Source organism: Condylura cristata, unplaced genomic scaffold, assembly GCF_000260355.1.
Source record: "Condylura cristata isolate star-nosed mole 26May11 unplaced genomic scaffold, ConCri1.0 scaffold00023, whole genome shotgun sequence".
Taxonomy (NCBI): domain Eukaryota; kingdom Metazoa; phylum Chordata; class Mammalia; order Eulipotyphla; family Talpidae; genus Condylura; species Condylura cristata.
The window spans coordinates 581761-595412 of record NW_004567124.1 but is presented as its reverse complement, the minus strand read 5'-3'; the positions used below and the strand labels follow the sequence as shown (position 1 = coordinate 595412).

At 37.5% G+C, this 13652-nt stretch overlaps 1 protein-coding gene across 1 annotated transcript in view; it reads left to right on the top strand.

The window, feature by feature from the left end:
- Positions 1 to 412: 412 nt before the first annotated feature.
- The window catches only part of REC114 (REC114 meiotic recombination protein), a 73865-nt gene continuing 60625 nt past the window's right edge, over positions 413 to 13652 (top strand). Inside the window, exon 1 of the mRNA XM_004687499.1 lies at positions 413 to 571. Within this exon, the coding sequence (XP_004687556.1) occupies positions 413 to 571 (159 nt within the window). The remainder of the gene's footprint in view (positions 572 to 13652) is intronic.

Below are 13652 nucleotides of genomic sequence, written 5' to 3'. Positions count from 1 at the left end.
TTGCCATACGAAAGGCTGTTGTAAGGAAGCAGATACAATTGTCCAAACAGCCTCCAAGAGCTGGCCTAGTTCTCATGTCTTCCAGCAAAGGTCAGCATTGGGAAAGGCGGCTGTCAGAGATACCTGAAGAGGGCATGTGGTGTCTGAGGTAAAGGGGGGTGGGGAGGGCAGAAGACTGTAGAGTCCAGACCAACTACCATTCATCAGAGTCACTGCCGCACTTCAAGATTTAAGCTATTTTCCCTCAAGGAAGTAAAGGTGCCAAGAACAACGCCCACAGCCCAGCAGAAGTCTTGGGGCTTCTGATTGGCTTCCATTCCAGAGGAGGGCGGGTCTACGCCTCCGCACTTCCTGATTGGTGACCTGAGCCAATTGGTCGCTGCCCGAGGCGTCACACGTCAAGACGCCCAACATGGCGGAGGCGGGAAAGGAGCAGGTGCTTCTTGGGGTCGCGGGAGGAGCTGCTTCCCAGTGGCCCCTGCAGCGATATGGGCGCTTCATGCCCTTGGGCAACGGAGAGCCTCGTAGGCCAGATCAGGAACCTGGGACAGCCTCTTCCCGGACTTGGAAGGTGAGGCCTGAGGGCAAAGAGAACCGAGGCCTTCTTTCGCCCGTCCGGGAGGGAAGACTTTGGCCAGCACGTCGCTGCGCACATGGACGGAAGAGAGCATGTGGGCACTGAGCAGCAGGGTGAGGGCGGAGCAAGCCGACAGCAGCATAGGAAACATATGTAGTAATAATATAAGGCACAACTGGAACCCAGAGTATTCCCAAAATAATTAGGTAGGGGGATAGTAACCATTCATATATCTAGGGAATATTTACTGAGCATCACCTACCTAGGTGTGCTAGGGATATATCAGCAGACAGTTATATAACCCCACATTTATGGTTTTAGTCTGGTGGAAGACATAGTATGTGTCCAGGTAACAACATAAGTATCTAAACCACTTCCCATGCCTCTTGTGGAAAAACAATTGCTTGATAAACAATTGTCATGCTCGCAGGCCCAGGCAAACACACAGAAGTACTAAATTTGAATCTAGATTTGCCTCTGGATTTCTGTGACCTTGGTTATCTTCTATCTATCTTATTCACTTTATCTTATAAAGAGATGTAATAATAATACCTACTTCATGTGATTGTTGTGAACATTGAATAAGTTAATGTATATAGGTGACCTAAAAAAGTAGCTGTATAAAGTTATGTAAGAGTTTGCCATTATTATTTTTATTATATATATATATATATATATATTTATTTATTTTCCCTTCTGATATTTTTAATACCATGACTTGTCAGTCCCTTCTGGTCCGATTTGACTGTTGAGTGGGGTTTTGGATTATGCATGTGTCTGTGTGTTTTGGTGTGATTTGGACCGCTGGGGTAGGAGAAAGTAGAAGAAAGAGAATATTCCAGGTCAAATACTTAGAAAAGTCTCAACACAAGTGATGTACAGAGAAAAAGAGTAAGGCTGGTACTGAGAGAACAAGAGAGATGATAAAATGAGATGAGGTTGTCTGGAAGGATTGGCAGGTGCCTTATGAACATTATCCTAAAACCAACAGCAAGCCACTGGATGGTTTTGCTTACGAGGTTTCATCTTTGAAAGTTCACTCTGGCAGAAGTGTGGAGACAGAATTGAAAGGGAATAGGAGTAGATTAAAATAATTATTTAGAACACTGATTAAGTATGAGTGGTGAGAGCAAAAAGCTCCTGAGTTTCTAGCAGGAACACCTGGGTTGATGCTTGGGGAATGGGAAATGTTGGAGAAACAGCAGGGAAATATCCAAAACTTCCGTTTTGGAATTATTGCATTTATTTATGTTTCTGAAGCATTCGCATGGAAATGCCAAATAAGTAATTGGATAGACTGGTCTAGACTCAGGAGAAAGAGCTGGGCTGTAGATTTGTTATCAACATCCAAGTGTGTCATCAGCAAGAAGGTGAGATTTATAGTAAAGAGATTACATGAGCTTCCAGGCCTTAAGATAGTCTAATATTTGTGAATCAGGTAGAGCGGATAGAGTATCTAAGGAAGATTGACAAAGGGCAGAAAGTTGGAAGGCACTCTGGAGAAAGAAGGTGCCATCAAAGCTACAGAAAGTTATTTCAAGAAGAAGAAAACAATTTGTTAAATGATGAAGCACAGTGAAGAAAAATAACAATTAAGGAGTGTCTTGGTTTTAGCAACATGGAGGACCTTAGGGTATTTACCAAGACAAGTTTCAGTGGAGTAAAGAGGGTGAGAACCAGATAGGAGAAGGCCAGAGAGTGACAGGTAGCTAAGGAAGTGGAGCCAATGTGACAATTCTAAGACTTGGCTGAATGTGAGTAAAGATGGAGCATAATGAATTGTCCCCCAAATTCTAGATTATTATAGCTGGAGGCATTACTTGAAACTTGACATCAGTATACTTAAGACCATAAAAAAGACTTTAAATACTCTTGTGGAACACTGTATCCTGAGAAATTATATAGGCTGCAAATGCAGTATGGAGTGAATAAAGAGTTAAAGAGAAGGATGACTGATCTGTAATATGGTCTTATGAAATAAAACTGGATGTTTGAGGACATTTAATTTTTGAGACTGCCCAGTAGATTTGTTGGTAGCTTCTCTTAACACCCTTTAAACCCTTTCTCCAAAGGCGTATTTATTGACTTCATTTCTCAGATGGAGCTGAATAACCCTTAGATTCTTGCCCCACAACTCAGGGTCCATGGATATTTGACCAATGTAAGAAAATTGTTATTACAAATTTTCCCCTTCTCTTTGCAAAGCTCTTCATAATTGCTTATAAAAAACTGTATTTTTCAAGTTTTCAAATGTTTGGCATAAAGCCATGCTACAGTGACAAGAGATGAGGTTAGCTTTTGCAGTGCTTTTGAAAACTGAACATTTGTACCTTCCTTTGAATCCATGCTGAACCATCCTGCCTGCTGTGATCAGTTTCAGCTTAGGTCTGTAATTTTTTTGGAAAAACGAAAGAGAAAACAAAATTTGTTCTATTTTATGTGCTCTGTGACTATTGTGTAATAGTAATAATAGAAGATGATCCATCTAAAGAACTGTACTAAGTCCAGTGAATTTCTTATTTTAAAAATATATGGTACCTGCAGTATAAAAAAAAGTTAGGTAAAGCATAAAAATATGTTATTATGGAGGATAGAGCCATTCTGGCCTTTTTTTTTTTTTTTTCCTCTAGGGAGCTTTCAAGTTCAACCTTGTTTAAAACTATTTTGAGTTTTTTTCTGAAATTATGGAAAGGCTGACATCCTGGTACTGTTCTGCTTAGTAGTTTAATTGCATAGAATACTTTCAGTGATCATATAGTGAGAAAAAAAATCAACTCAAAAGAGAATTTGAGTTGTAAGACTCAAGACTTGTAAGACTTTTAAGTCCTGAGGAAAGGTGAAGTCTGAGACATAAATATTATATATAAAATATCTAGCATGTATGTATATTAATTTGATTTATTTGCCTGAATTGTTCTTGTTAAAAGTGAGTATCTGGAGGTAACCAAGCCATAATTTGGAAGCAAAAAAATAAAAACTTTTGTAAATATAAAGAAAAAAATGTAAAGGAAAAAGCAATGATTTAAAACTATGCTACTCAGACTTCAAAGTACATAAAAATCACCTGGGGATTTTTTTAATGCAAATTCAGATTCAATGAGGCAGGTGTAGGAATGAAATTCTGTACTTTCAACAAACTTCCAGGTGATATCAATGCTTTTGATTCTAGAACCACAGTTTGAGAAGCAATACTTTAGAAGACCTTGAATGAGTTGGGCAGCCATATAGTAACATTAAAAAAAATGAATTTAAGGAGTATGAGGTAAGGCAATCAGATTCATAATGAATATGCAAACGTTTTATTAATAGGGTTAATTTTTCAACCATCTGTCATTTAAGTGGAATGAGCAAATGAAATACAAACTTGAACTTGATTTTAATTCCTTACATCTGTTAGCCCAGCCTTTCTGAAAAGATTATCATAATAACAGATTGGTCCATTTTATGTATTTTATGTCTGGATATAATTTAGTCTACTAATTTGAGAATTTTGAAAGGTGATGTTAATTGCAGGTTGCTTTTAAATTAAAATTTTATCATGTTTTTTAGATTCCAAGGATTTCTCAGCCATGTCCTAATTGGTTGAAGCTGACAACTTTTATTTTTTTTCCTTTTCAAAGAGAAAAAAAAAAGATCCTTTAATTTTTATAGGCAGAACTTAAAATAATTGCCCTACTTATAAATTAAGAAATAGAATATGAAGTTTGTACTTGAAAAGAACTTTTAAATGAGGATTCAACATAAGATACACTTTGGGTCTTCTTAATGGTGTTTTGTATTTTTCTTCATTTTCCTAGCACCTGCATATTACCTAGATGTTACAAGTGATCAGTAAATGTTTGAATGTAACTTTTCTTGGGTAACATAAAAACTGTGAAGTGATAGCTATTATTTATTGTGTTTAATTTGGTATATTTCCCAGCAGCCCTATTAAATAAATACTATACTTATTTTATAAATAATTAAAATTCAGAGAAGTTCAGTGCCTTGAAATTAAGTTGAGAATTCAGACTTATTTTTTTGGTTGATCTGTCTCTAGAACTTGTGTTTTTATTCACTACGCTGTTTGTCTTAGAAGTGTTGATATTTCACATGGGGAAAAGCAGTTCAATTGTGTGGATGAGGAATTTAGAGATTAATGCTCAGGGTGGAAATGATAAAAATGACAGTATTGTTTTGGTTGTTTTAGGAAAATATAAGATTTAGTAAAACTGTAAGAAAAGTATTTTTAAAAATAGTAGTTCTTCCTTGCATGCCTGGTGATTCTTTATGGGTCCCTGATGTTTTGAATTTTACCCTGTCAGGTACAGGATATTTTTGTAGTCCTATAAATTATTCTTAAGCTTTTTTTTTTTCTGTGATAAATAATCTAGAAAGTTTGACATTTTCAAATCTTGCTTTTAAACTTTGTCAGGTGGAACCAGACCAATGTTTTCATCAAAGGTTAAAGTTTTTCCCATTCCTGAAGCAGAGGTCTTTAGAGTACTCTACCCAGTGCCCTGCAAATTATGAGGACTCTTCCCAGTCTTGGGCTTGTTTCCTTAAACACTTTCAGGTGTTTCTCCACCCAGGTTTCCATAGTTGTTTCACATGTCTATGCTGATCAGTACCCTGGGGATTTGAGGAGTCTCTGGATTTCAGAGTTCTCTGTGTATTCTTTGGTGTTCTTTTCTCTAAACTCTAGCCACACTGACCTCTCTGGACTTGCTGCTCAGCAATATGGTCTACCTGGGCTCCCCTTCTTTGCCCTTTGACCTAGAAACTTCATCTGGAGCAAAGGCATGGCTCCCCTTCTTTGGCTCTTGTTTCCTGTTGTTTCTCAGAAATCATGTCTTTTACTACCTGGTAGGTGATGTCTTGAAAACTGTTGCTTACTGTAATTGGTTCAACTTTTAGTTTAGTTTTCTTTTTTTTCCCCTCCTGTTAGGAGGGTGAATTGAATCCTTGTTCCTTTATGTAGGCCAGAAGTAGAAATTTGATGCAGTTTCACTCTCTTTTGCCACTTCAGTTTATCAGTTCACCAAAATATTATTTAATTATTTAGGGTACTTGGCATTCATTTACACCAGAGTCAATGTGTAAAGTAAATGAAGATGACCAGGCTTTTTCCCCATTGTTCTCTGTGGTTATCACCTGCAGCCTTGAATGTAGAAGGCGCTGGGGTGCGTGAATGTGGAGTATGCATGCTGATATTGGACACCTGGAGCATGGTATGGGCATGCATGAGTGTGCACACCTGAGCCCGGAGGCCAGGGATATAAGGGCGGTGTCACGCAAGAGGAGGAAGCCACGAGAGACTGCCAGAGAGAGCCCAAAGGGAAATGCATACAGACTAGCCAGAGTTTGGGAGGCCTGTCAGCATCCTAGCCCCCCTGGTCTCTCTGCCTTGCCAGTATGTGGGCTTGCCCCACAGCAGTGGCTTAGAAAGCATGTTAAAACCTGAAAAAGCACTGAGGGTTCCAGGACTTTTTTCTATCCATCTGCCCAAATGTATAGAGAACCTACACTGCTTGCTGGTACTACATTGTGGAATTGTCCTTATATTACGTCATCATCATCTACAATTGGAATAGTTGAGCACTGGATTATAAGACTGGGTAAGAACTGTTTATTAAGTTGTATTCTGCAGACTGCTCTCAAGGGTGTCCCTAAGGGTGCTTATTGAAAAGGCAGGTTCATGGTTCTTCCGCTAGACCTAGTGAGAATCAGAACTCTGGGCTCTCTGTGTACTGCTTCTTAGTACTGAAGCTCACCCTCCTGTCCCAGTTCTGAAGGAAGAGTGGGAAGAGGAGCAATAGACAAAGTAAACTGATCTTTAAGTATTTTAATGGATCCCTTTGCATTTGATTTTGCCACTGTTTAGATTTAATTACGATTTTATAGACAAGGGGCCCTCCTTGGTGGCGCATTGGGTTAAGACACAGCACTGCAAGCTAGCCACAGCCCTTCAGTGCAAGTTCGATCCCCAGGCCCAGAGGTGACCCACATGATGTGGCAGACCTCTCCTGACCCATCTGCTGCTCCCCTCAGCAGTGTACTTCATCCATCTGCCTGTTCTGCACCCCTGTTCTGTGTCAGGTGAATCCTATCACTGCCCTTGCTCCTTTAGCCTGTACCCCAGTTCTGTGTGCATAAATAAATCCTAAAAAAAAAAACACACAATTTTATAGACAAGAAGTTGAGGTCTGGTTTCTTAGGAAGTGGAAGAACTGATTATAAAACTCGGGTCTCTCCCTCAAGCCAACCCTTAGGCTACTGTGCACTGCTGCTTCTCCATAGCTATTTTCTCTGATGAAGGTGTAAGGGTATCAATCAAAAGTTGCTTTTCATTTGCTTTTGGGGAGAGTTTATTAGGTTATATTTTGTATGAAGATTAAGACTGACAGAAAATACAAAATAAGTGTATTAATTATGTTGCAAGTTTATTCTCCATATGAAAGTATAGGGCTGGTATGATAGTGCATAGCATCAGGAACTGAGCGTCTTTCTTTATTCCTCTGCCATACATGACCTTGATCTCACAGTTCAAGATGGAATTGATATTTTAATGGCTTCAGTAGAGGAAGGGATGAAGTAGACAAAGGATGCGCTAAACAAGTTTTTTAAGGGAGTTTCCTGTAACACAGCATACAACGCTTCCTCCTGAAGCACAGCAGTCAGACTTCAGCCCTGTGGGCATTCTAGCCACTGCACTGCAGGTGTATGTAGTTATATTCCATGATGTCCTATTAAAAACTAAGAGTTCCATTGCCACAGGAGTAAAATGGGTATTGGAGAACTAGAAGTCTGCCACACTTTTGAATTTGGAAAAGACTAAGAAATGAAGGCCAATTCTTGGGCTCCCTTGGTTGGAACTCAAAAGGCTTTTTCTAAAAACAATGGCAACAGAAAAACCAGACTTATTTAGTGTATCAAGAATTTAGAAATAAGCAGTAAAATCAGTGAATCACCAAAATGGTAATTAGTTAAAATGTATCATGCACCTACCAAAAAGTTTACAAACCTGGAAAACCAAACCAAAACAGAATGAGATTCAGATGTACTGTGTTATAAAGCATCTTATATAATGAGCCGTGACTGTTTATTTTTCATAGTGATTTGGATATTGTTATAATTTGCTTAAATGATAGTGAATTTGTCATTGGTTACCACATATCAACCTTAGGAATGGTTTAAATTCATGATTTCCAAAGGCATAAGGAATGATCCCAGAAGTCAGTCTTGCAAAATTAAGCTTTGCTTGTATGATTACATTGGTTTTGTCTGCTCAGGGAAGTTTCAGTACTGCTCTCCTTTTTTTTAACACCAGTGTAGCGCTTGGCAGATGCCCCCCAAATATTTATTGAATGATTGAATCAAAGCCAGTCATTCTGCTTAAGCATCTGATCTTGTATTGTACCATTTAATTTCTGATACTATGAGTTATTACTATTTTAATTTTATAGATGTGGCAAAGCTAAGATTTCACCCTATGTCCGTCTGATTCCAGAAGTCTTTTATAGAATAAAAGTAGTAATTAGTCTCACCAGATATACTAAGATTGTAAATCCCTGCCCTGTTGACATTGTGTGTCATGTAACTGTTTCTGACCAGTGAAATATAAGCAGAAGTGACGTAGCAGAAGCTTTAAGAGCCAGCATGTGATTCATCTTTCTCTTGGCCACAGTGTTGCAGGTGTCAGTTACCTTGTCAATCTAAGTTCTAGAGTGAGAATGATAGACAGTGTAACCACAGGTAGAGTGAGAGAGAATAGGTAGTGGAAAATAAGCTTTTGCTCTTGGGGGGGAGGTTGTTGATTTCAGCATTCTAATCTGTACCTGACAGATAGAGAAATAATTTTTATAATTGTGGTTATGTTGGACTGAATTATATATCACAAACACTGTAAATTACTTAAGACTTTTGAAGAAAACCTTGTAGTTGATGTTCTAACATTTTTCCTATGGTAAAATCATTATTCTTTCCAAAGCACAAATTTATAAATACATATACCCCAGTCTGTTTTCCTTCTTCACTAAACAAAATCTTAGGTTTTATTGTGTGTGTGACATAATTCACAGAGAACATGACTTGTTTGCATAACATTTAGAGTTTTTTTTCTAGCTGAATACAATGAAGATTTTATTTCAGCATAGATATTGAAGGAACCTACAAATTTACAGCTTCAAAATTCATTTATGGTTAAGACTTGTTTCTGCCAAACTGTGTGCCACACTACTCAGAATTCTTTTAAGAAGTGATCACCGGGCCCTCCCTGGTGGCATAACGGATTAAAGTGCAGCACTGTGACTCTTGCTCAGCCACTTCAGTGCAAGTTCCATCCCCGGCTGTGGAGTTGACCCACATGGTGAGGCAGACCTCTCCTGACCTGCCTCCTGCTCCCCTCAGCAGTGTACTTGGTAGATCTGTCTGTTCTGCTCCCCACTTTGCCTCTGGTGAAGCCTCTCACCACCCCTGCACCTCTGGCCTGTATCCCGGTTCTGTATGCATAAATAATTTAAAAAACAAAGAAGTGATTACCACTGGAAAAGCTCAAGTACCTACTTACTTGGAACATAGGGCACTTTTTACCTTGCAGAAACAATATGACATCTGATAAGTAAATTAACCCAAATTTTCTTTAACCAAATATAGAATTATAATTTGAATATTTTAAGTATCATGAGATTAATGAGCCTTGTTTGTTAATGAAGAGAAGGCAGTATCTATGAAAATAGCCAAGGCCGAGGTGAGAGTTGCAGAGACCTAGAACAGGTGTGGGGATGTATGTAATTCTAGTTTGGGAATTAAAAAAATTGATTTATTTTCTTACACTGTGGTTAATTTTTGGACTGTATTTGATTTCTCCCCTCAGGTGAAGACCCCATAGTTTCCCCACCACCATAGATCCATGATCTATCACCACAGTCCCTTGGGCTCTCCCTTCCTGTGTTTTGACCCTCTGCCTAACCCTCCCCTGCTTTTAACCTCAGATCTATGGTCAGCTTGCAAGTTTTGTCTTTCTGACTCTTCAGTGTCTGTATTTCACATAAAAGTGAAACCATCTGATATTTATCTTCTCCCTTTTGACTTATTTTGCTTACCGTGATCTCTTCTAGCTCCAGCCATGTTGCTGCAAATGTCATGAGTTTATCTTTTTAGATCACCAGTTTTCCATTGAATATACATACCATGGCTTCTTGATCTGTTCATCTGTTTTGGGGCATTTTGGTTATTTCTATATCTTGGCTATTGTTAGTAGTGCTTCAGTAGACAGGAGTGTAGATTTATTTTTGAATTAGTGGTTTTGTGTCCTTTAGGTAGGTTCCTAGGCATGTAATCACACATCTGATAGATGCATTTTTAGTGTTTTGAGGCACCTCCACACAGCCTTCCACAGTAGCTAGACCAGTTTGCATTCCCACCAGCAATGTAAAAGGCTCCTTTTCCCATATCCTTGCCAGCATTTGTTGTTATCCGTTTTAATATGTGCCATTCTCATGGTGTGAGGTGGTATCTCATTGTTTTCATTTGCATTTCCCTGACATGCATTTCATAGGCTTTTTTTTTTTTGCATTTCCCTGACATGCATTTGAATTTCCTCTTTGCAGAAGTGTCTTTTTAGCTCTTCTCTCCAGTTTTTGACTAGGTTGTTTGTTTTTGTTGAGTTGGGTAAGGTCTTTGTAGATCTTTTATCAGATACATGGTGTGCATATATTTTCCCCTACTCAGTAGTGTGTCTCTGTTTTAGTTGCTGTCTCTTTTGCTGTACAGAAGCTTTTTAGTTTGATGTAATACCAGCTATTTATATTTTCTTGCTTTTGGAGATGAGTCCTCAAGATGTTCTGACGTTTGTCATGGAATGTTTGACCTATGTATATTTTGTGGTTTCAGGTCTTACATTCAAGTCTTTTGTACATTTTGAGTTGATTTTTGTGTATGGCATGAGGTATTAGCTTAGTTTCATTCTTTTGCATGTGACAATTCAGTTACCCAACATTTTTTTATTGATCAGTCTTCCCTTGTTCCAATGTATAGTTTTTGCTCCTTTGTCACTGATTAGTTAACCATATACTGTAATGAATAATCCTGTTTGAGATTTCATCTCTTTGTGAGCCTGGTCAGGGCTTTGTCTATTTTATTTTTTCAGAGAACCAGCTCTTGGTTTCATTGATCTTTTGGACTACCTTTTTAATTTCTGTTTAATTTATTCTGTTTTAACTTTTATTATTTCCTTCTTCTGACTTTTTTTTTTGTCAGTTTTATTATTTTGTTCTTTTTCTGGTTCCTCAAAATAGGAGATTAGGTTGTTTCTTTATTTGGGCCTATATTGCTATATACTTTTAGTACTACTTTTGCTATGTCCCATATGTTCTAACGGATTGTGTCCTCATTATCATTCACCTCAGTTTAAATTTATTCTTTGATTTTTCTCTTAATCCAGTGGTCTTTTAGTAGCATGTTGGTCAGTCTTCACATGTTGGAGGAGCGCATTTGTTTCTTATTGTAGTTGATTTCTAGCTTGACACTTTTTGGTGAGAAAGAAGATGTGTGGTATGCTCATTCTTCATGTTCTTATTGATCTTTGTCTTGTGACCCAGTATGTGGTTGATCCTGGTAAAAGATCTGTTGGGAGTGCAGTGTCCTATAAATGTCTGTTAGGTCTGTGTGGTCTAGGTCTTTGTTTAGAGCTGTTGTGTTCTTGTTTATTTTCTGTCTCATTGTTCTGTCTATTGGTGAGAGTGGGATGTTGAAGTCTTCTACCTCATTTGTATTTTCTTCAGTGTTTGTTTTCAGAGACAGTAGTAAAACAGTAATATATTTTGACATTCCCTCATTTGGTGAGTCTAAATTGATGAGTATGATACCCTCCTGGTGTGCCGTACCTTTGATCATTATGCAGTGTTTATATCTCGTTACCTTTTTAATGGGGGGTTATTATTATTTTTAATTTATTTTTAATAACAGCTTATTTTTACATCATTCTGTGCCTTTTTCCATCTCAGTTGTAATCTCCGTAGGCTTCCCATCACCAAATCACCCATGTGCTATCATCATAGTCCAGTGCACTTCCCCCCCACAACCCATTTTTGATCCTGTAAAACGTCTTTGGTATATAGTTGTTCATTATTATTATTTTTTCCTAATGTGGGGTTATTTTATCTGATGGAAGTATGGCTGTCCCTACCTCCTTTGTGATGCTATTTGCTTGTAAAATTGTTTTCCAGTCCTTTACTTTTTTAATCTATCTTTGGAATGTGGATGTTTCATGGAGGCAGCAGAATGTGGATTCTGTTCTCTAATTTAACATGCTTTGTTACTGGTGAGTTTTGTCCATTTATATCTAGGGTTATTATTGATATGTGGAAGTCTGTTAAAGCATTTTGTACATAATTTTGTGGTTCTATTTAATTCCTTGTTCAGTTCCTTATGTTCATTTCTCTGTTGGTTTAGAACCTGAAAATCCTTGTAAAATTACTTGGAATTGGGATTAAGTAGCAGAAAATTCCCAAAGATTTTGCTTGTCTGAGAAAGTCTTTATTTTCTCCTTATATATAGGAAGAAGAGCTTTGTAAAATAAAGTATTTTTGGTTGGTTGTTTTTTTTTTTAATATGTCACTCATTTTTTCTCCTTGCCTGTAGTGTTTCTTCATAAAACTCTGATATTAACATATTTTTAGTTTCTTTATAGGTTATCTGTTTCTTCCCACTCATCAGCTTCATTGGTTTTGCTTTGTCTTGGACTCTTGGAAGCTTTACTTCTATGTCTTGCTGTAGATTTCTGTTTGTTGTGATAGTTTGGCATCCTTTTAGTTTCCTGTATATCTGTTTTTATTTCCTTCAAGTTTGCAAAATTTTTCTTCATTTATTTCTTAATAGCTTTTCAGCTCCCTTGTGTTGTCTTCTTCTGGGATTCCTATTACCCTTATTCCCTTGCTTAATGGTGCCAGATAATCCTTTGTATCTCTTTTCTTTCTTGGTTCTTTTCAGATTTCTGTCTTTGATATTAAAGATGCATTCTTCCATTTCCATATCTTTTTCCATCTTATTTGTTGATTGTTTCTTATAGCATTCTTTTCTGTGTCTTCTCCTATCTGTTTTTCTGAGCTTTGTGTTGTTCAAATTTTTTGACTTTATGACAATTCTCAATTCTTCATCTCACAAGAAGAAAAATTCTTCCATTTCAGTTTTGCTGGGTTCTGGAGATTAATTTTTTTTTCTTGTGGTATATTGCTCCTGTGAGGGCTTTCTTGATCATTGGTAAAATTCATTTTCCCCACTGTTTGCTTTCAGGTTTGCACTGCAAAAGATGAAGCTTCTGTTGGATGTGGGTCTCCCTCTCCTTTTATTTACCTGGGTGTGGTATAGGTTGTTCAGGTGACTGGGGCCAGTGGGTGGAACCTCCACTAGCTGTCGTAACCCAGGTGTAGGTCATCCACCTATGTCCAGCTAGTTGGGAAATTTTTTTTAGTATTTTTAAATATATAATTGAAATCCCCTAAGATATGTTTGATAGTAAAATAACCAGTATAGTCTTACTTTGTAATTTAAAAAATATAGAGAACATAATTCCTCTATTACATGGAAGGTATTTTGAATAAATATAGTCCACTACTCATTACTAGTGTGAGGATCAAGTTAACTCTAGTAACCAGGTTTAAGGACTAGATAATTTCATGTTCTTTAATATTATTCTCATACATGGTAAATGAGGGAATTACATATTTTGATACATGAGATTTTTTTTAGGTTCTAAAGAAAAGTTCTCCAGATATATTACTGGGAGTCATTACTTTTGGGGCTCTTATAATTATGTTTATGATTGTTACTGTTAACACTTTACATTTCAAAAGCAAAATACTAAGCTATGGAAGCTATTAATGAGTGTTAGCAGAGTATACTTTGGAAATTGTTTAAATATGTTGGGAATTTTCAGCTACTCATTGTCAGCAGGGAAGCAGCTGGTAGCCTGTTTAGCTACTGTGCATTTTCATATTCTGTAATCCATACGTCAGCAGTTTGTGACAGTATAGAGAGCTGTGATGCTTTGAGGGGGTCTTAAAAACAGAAAACAAAACCCATACATGCATAATTT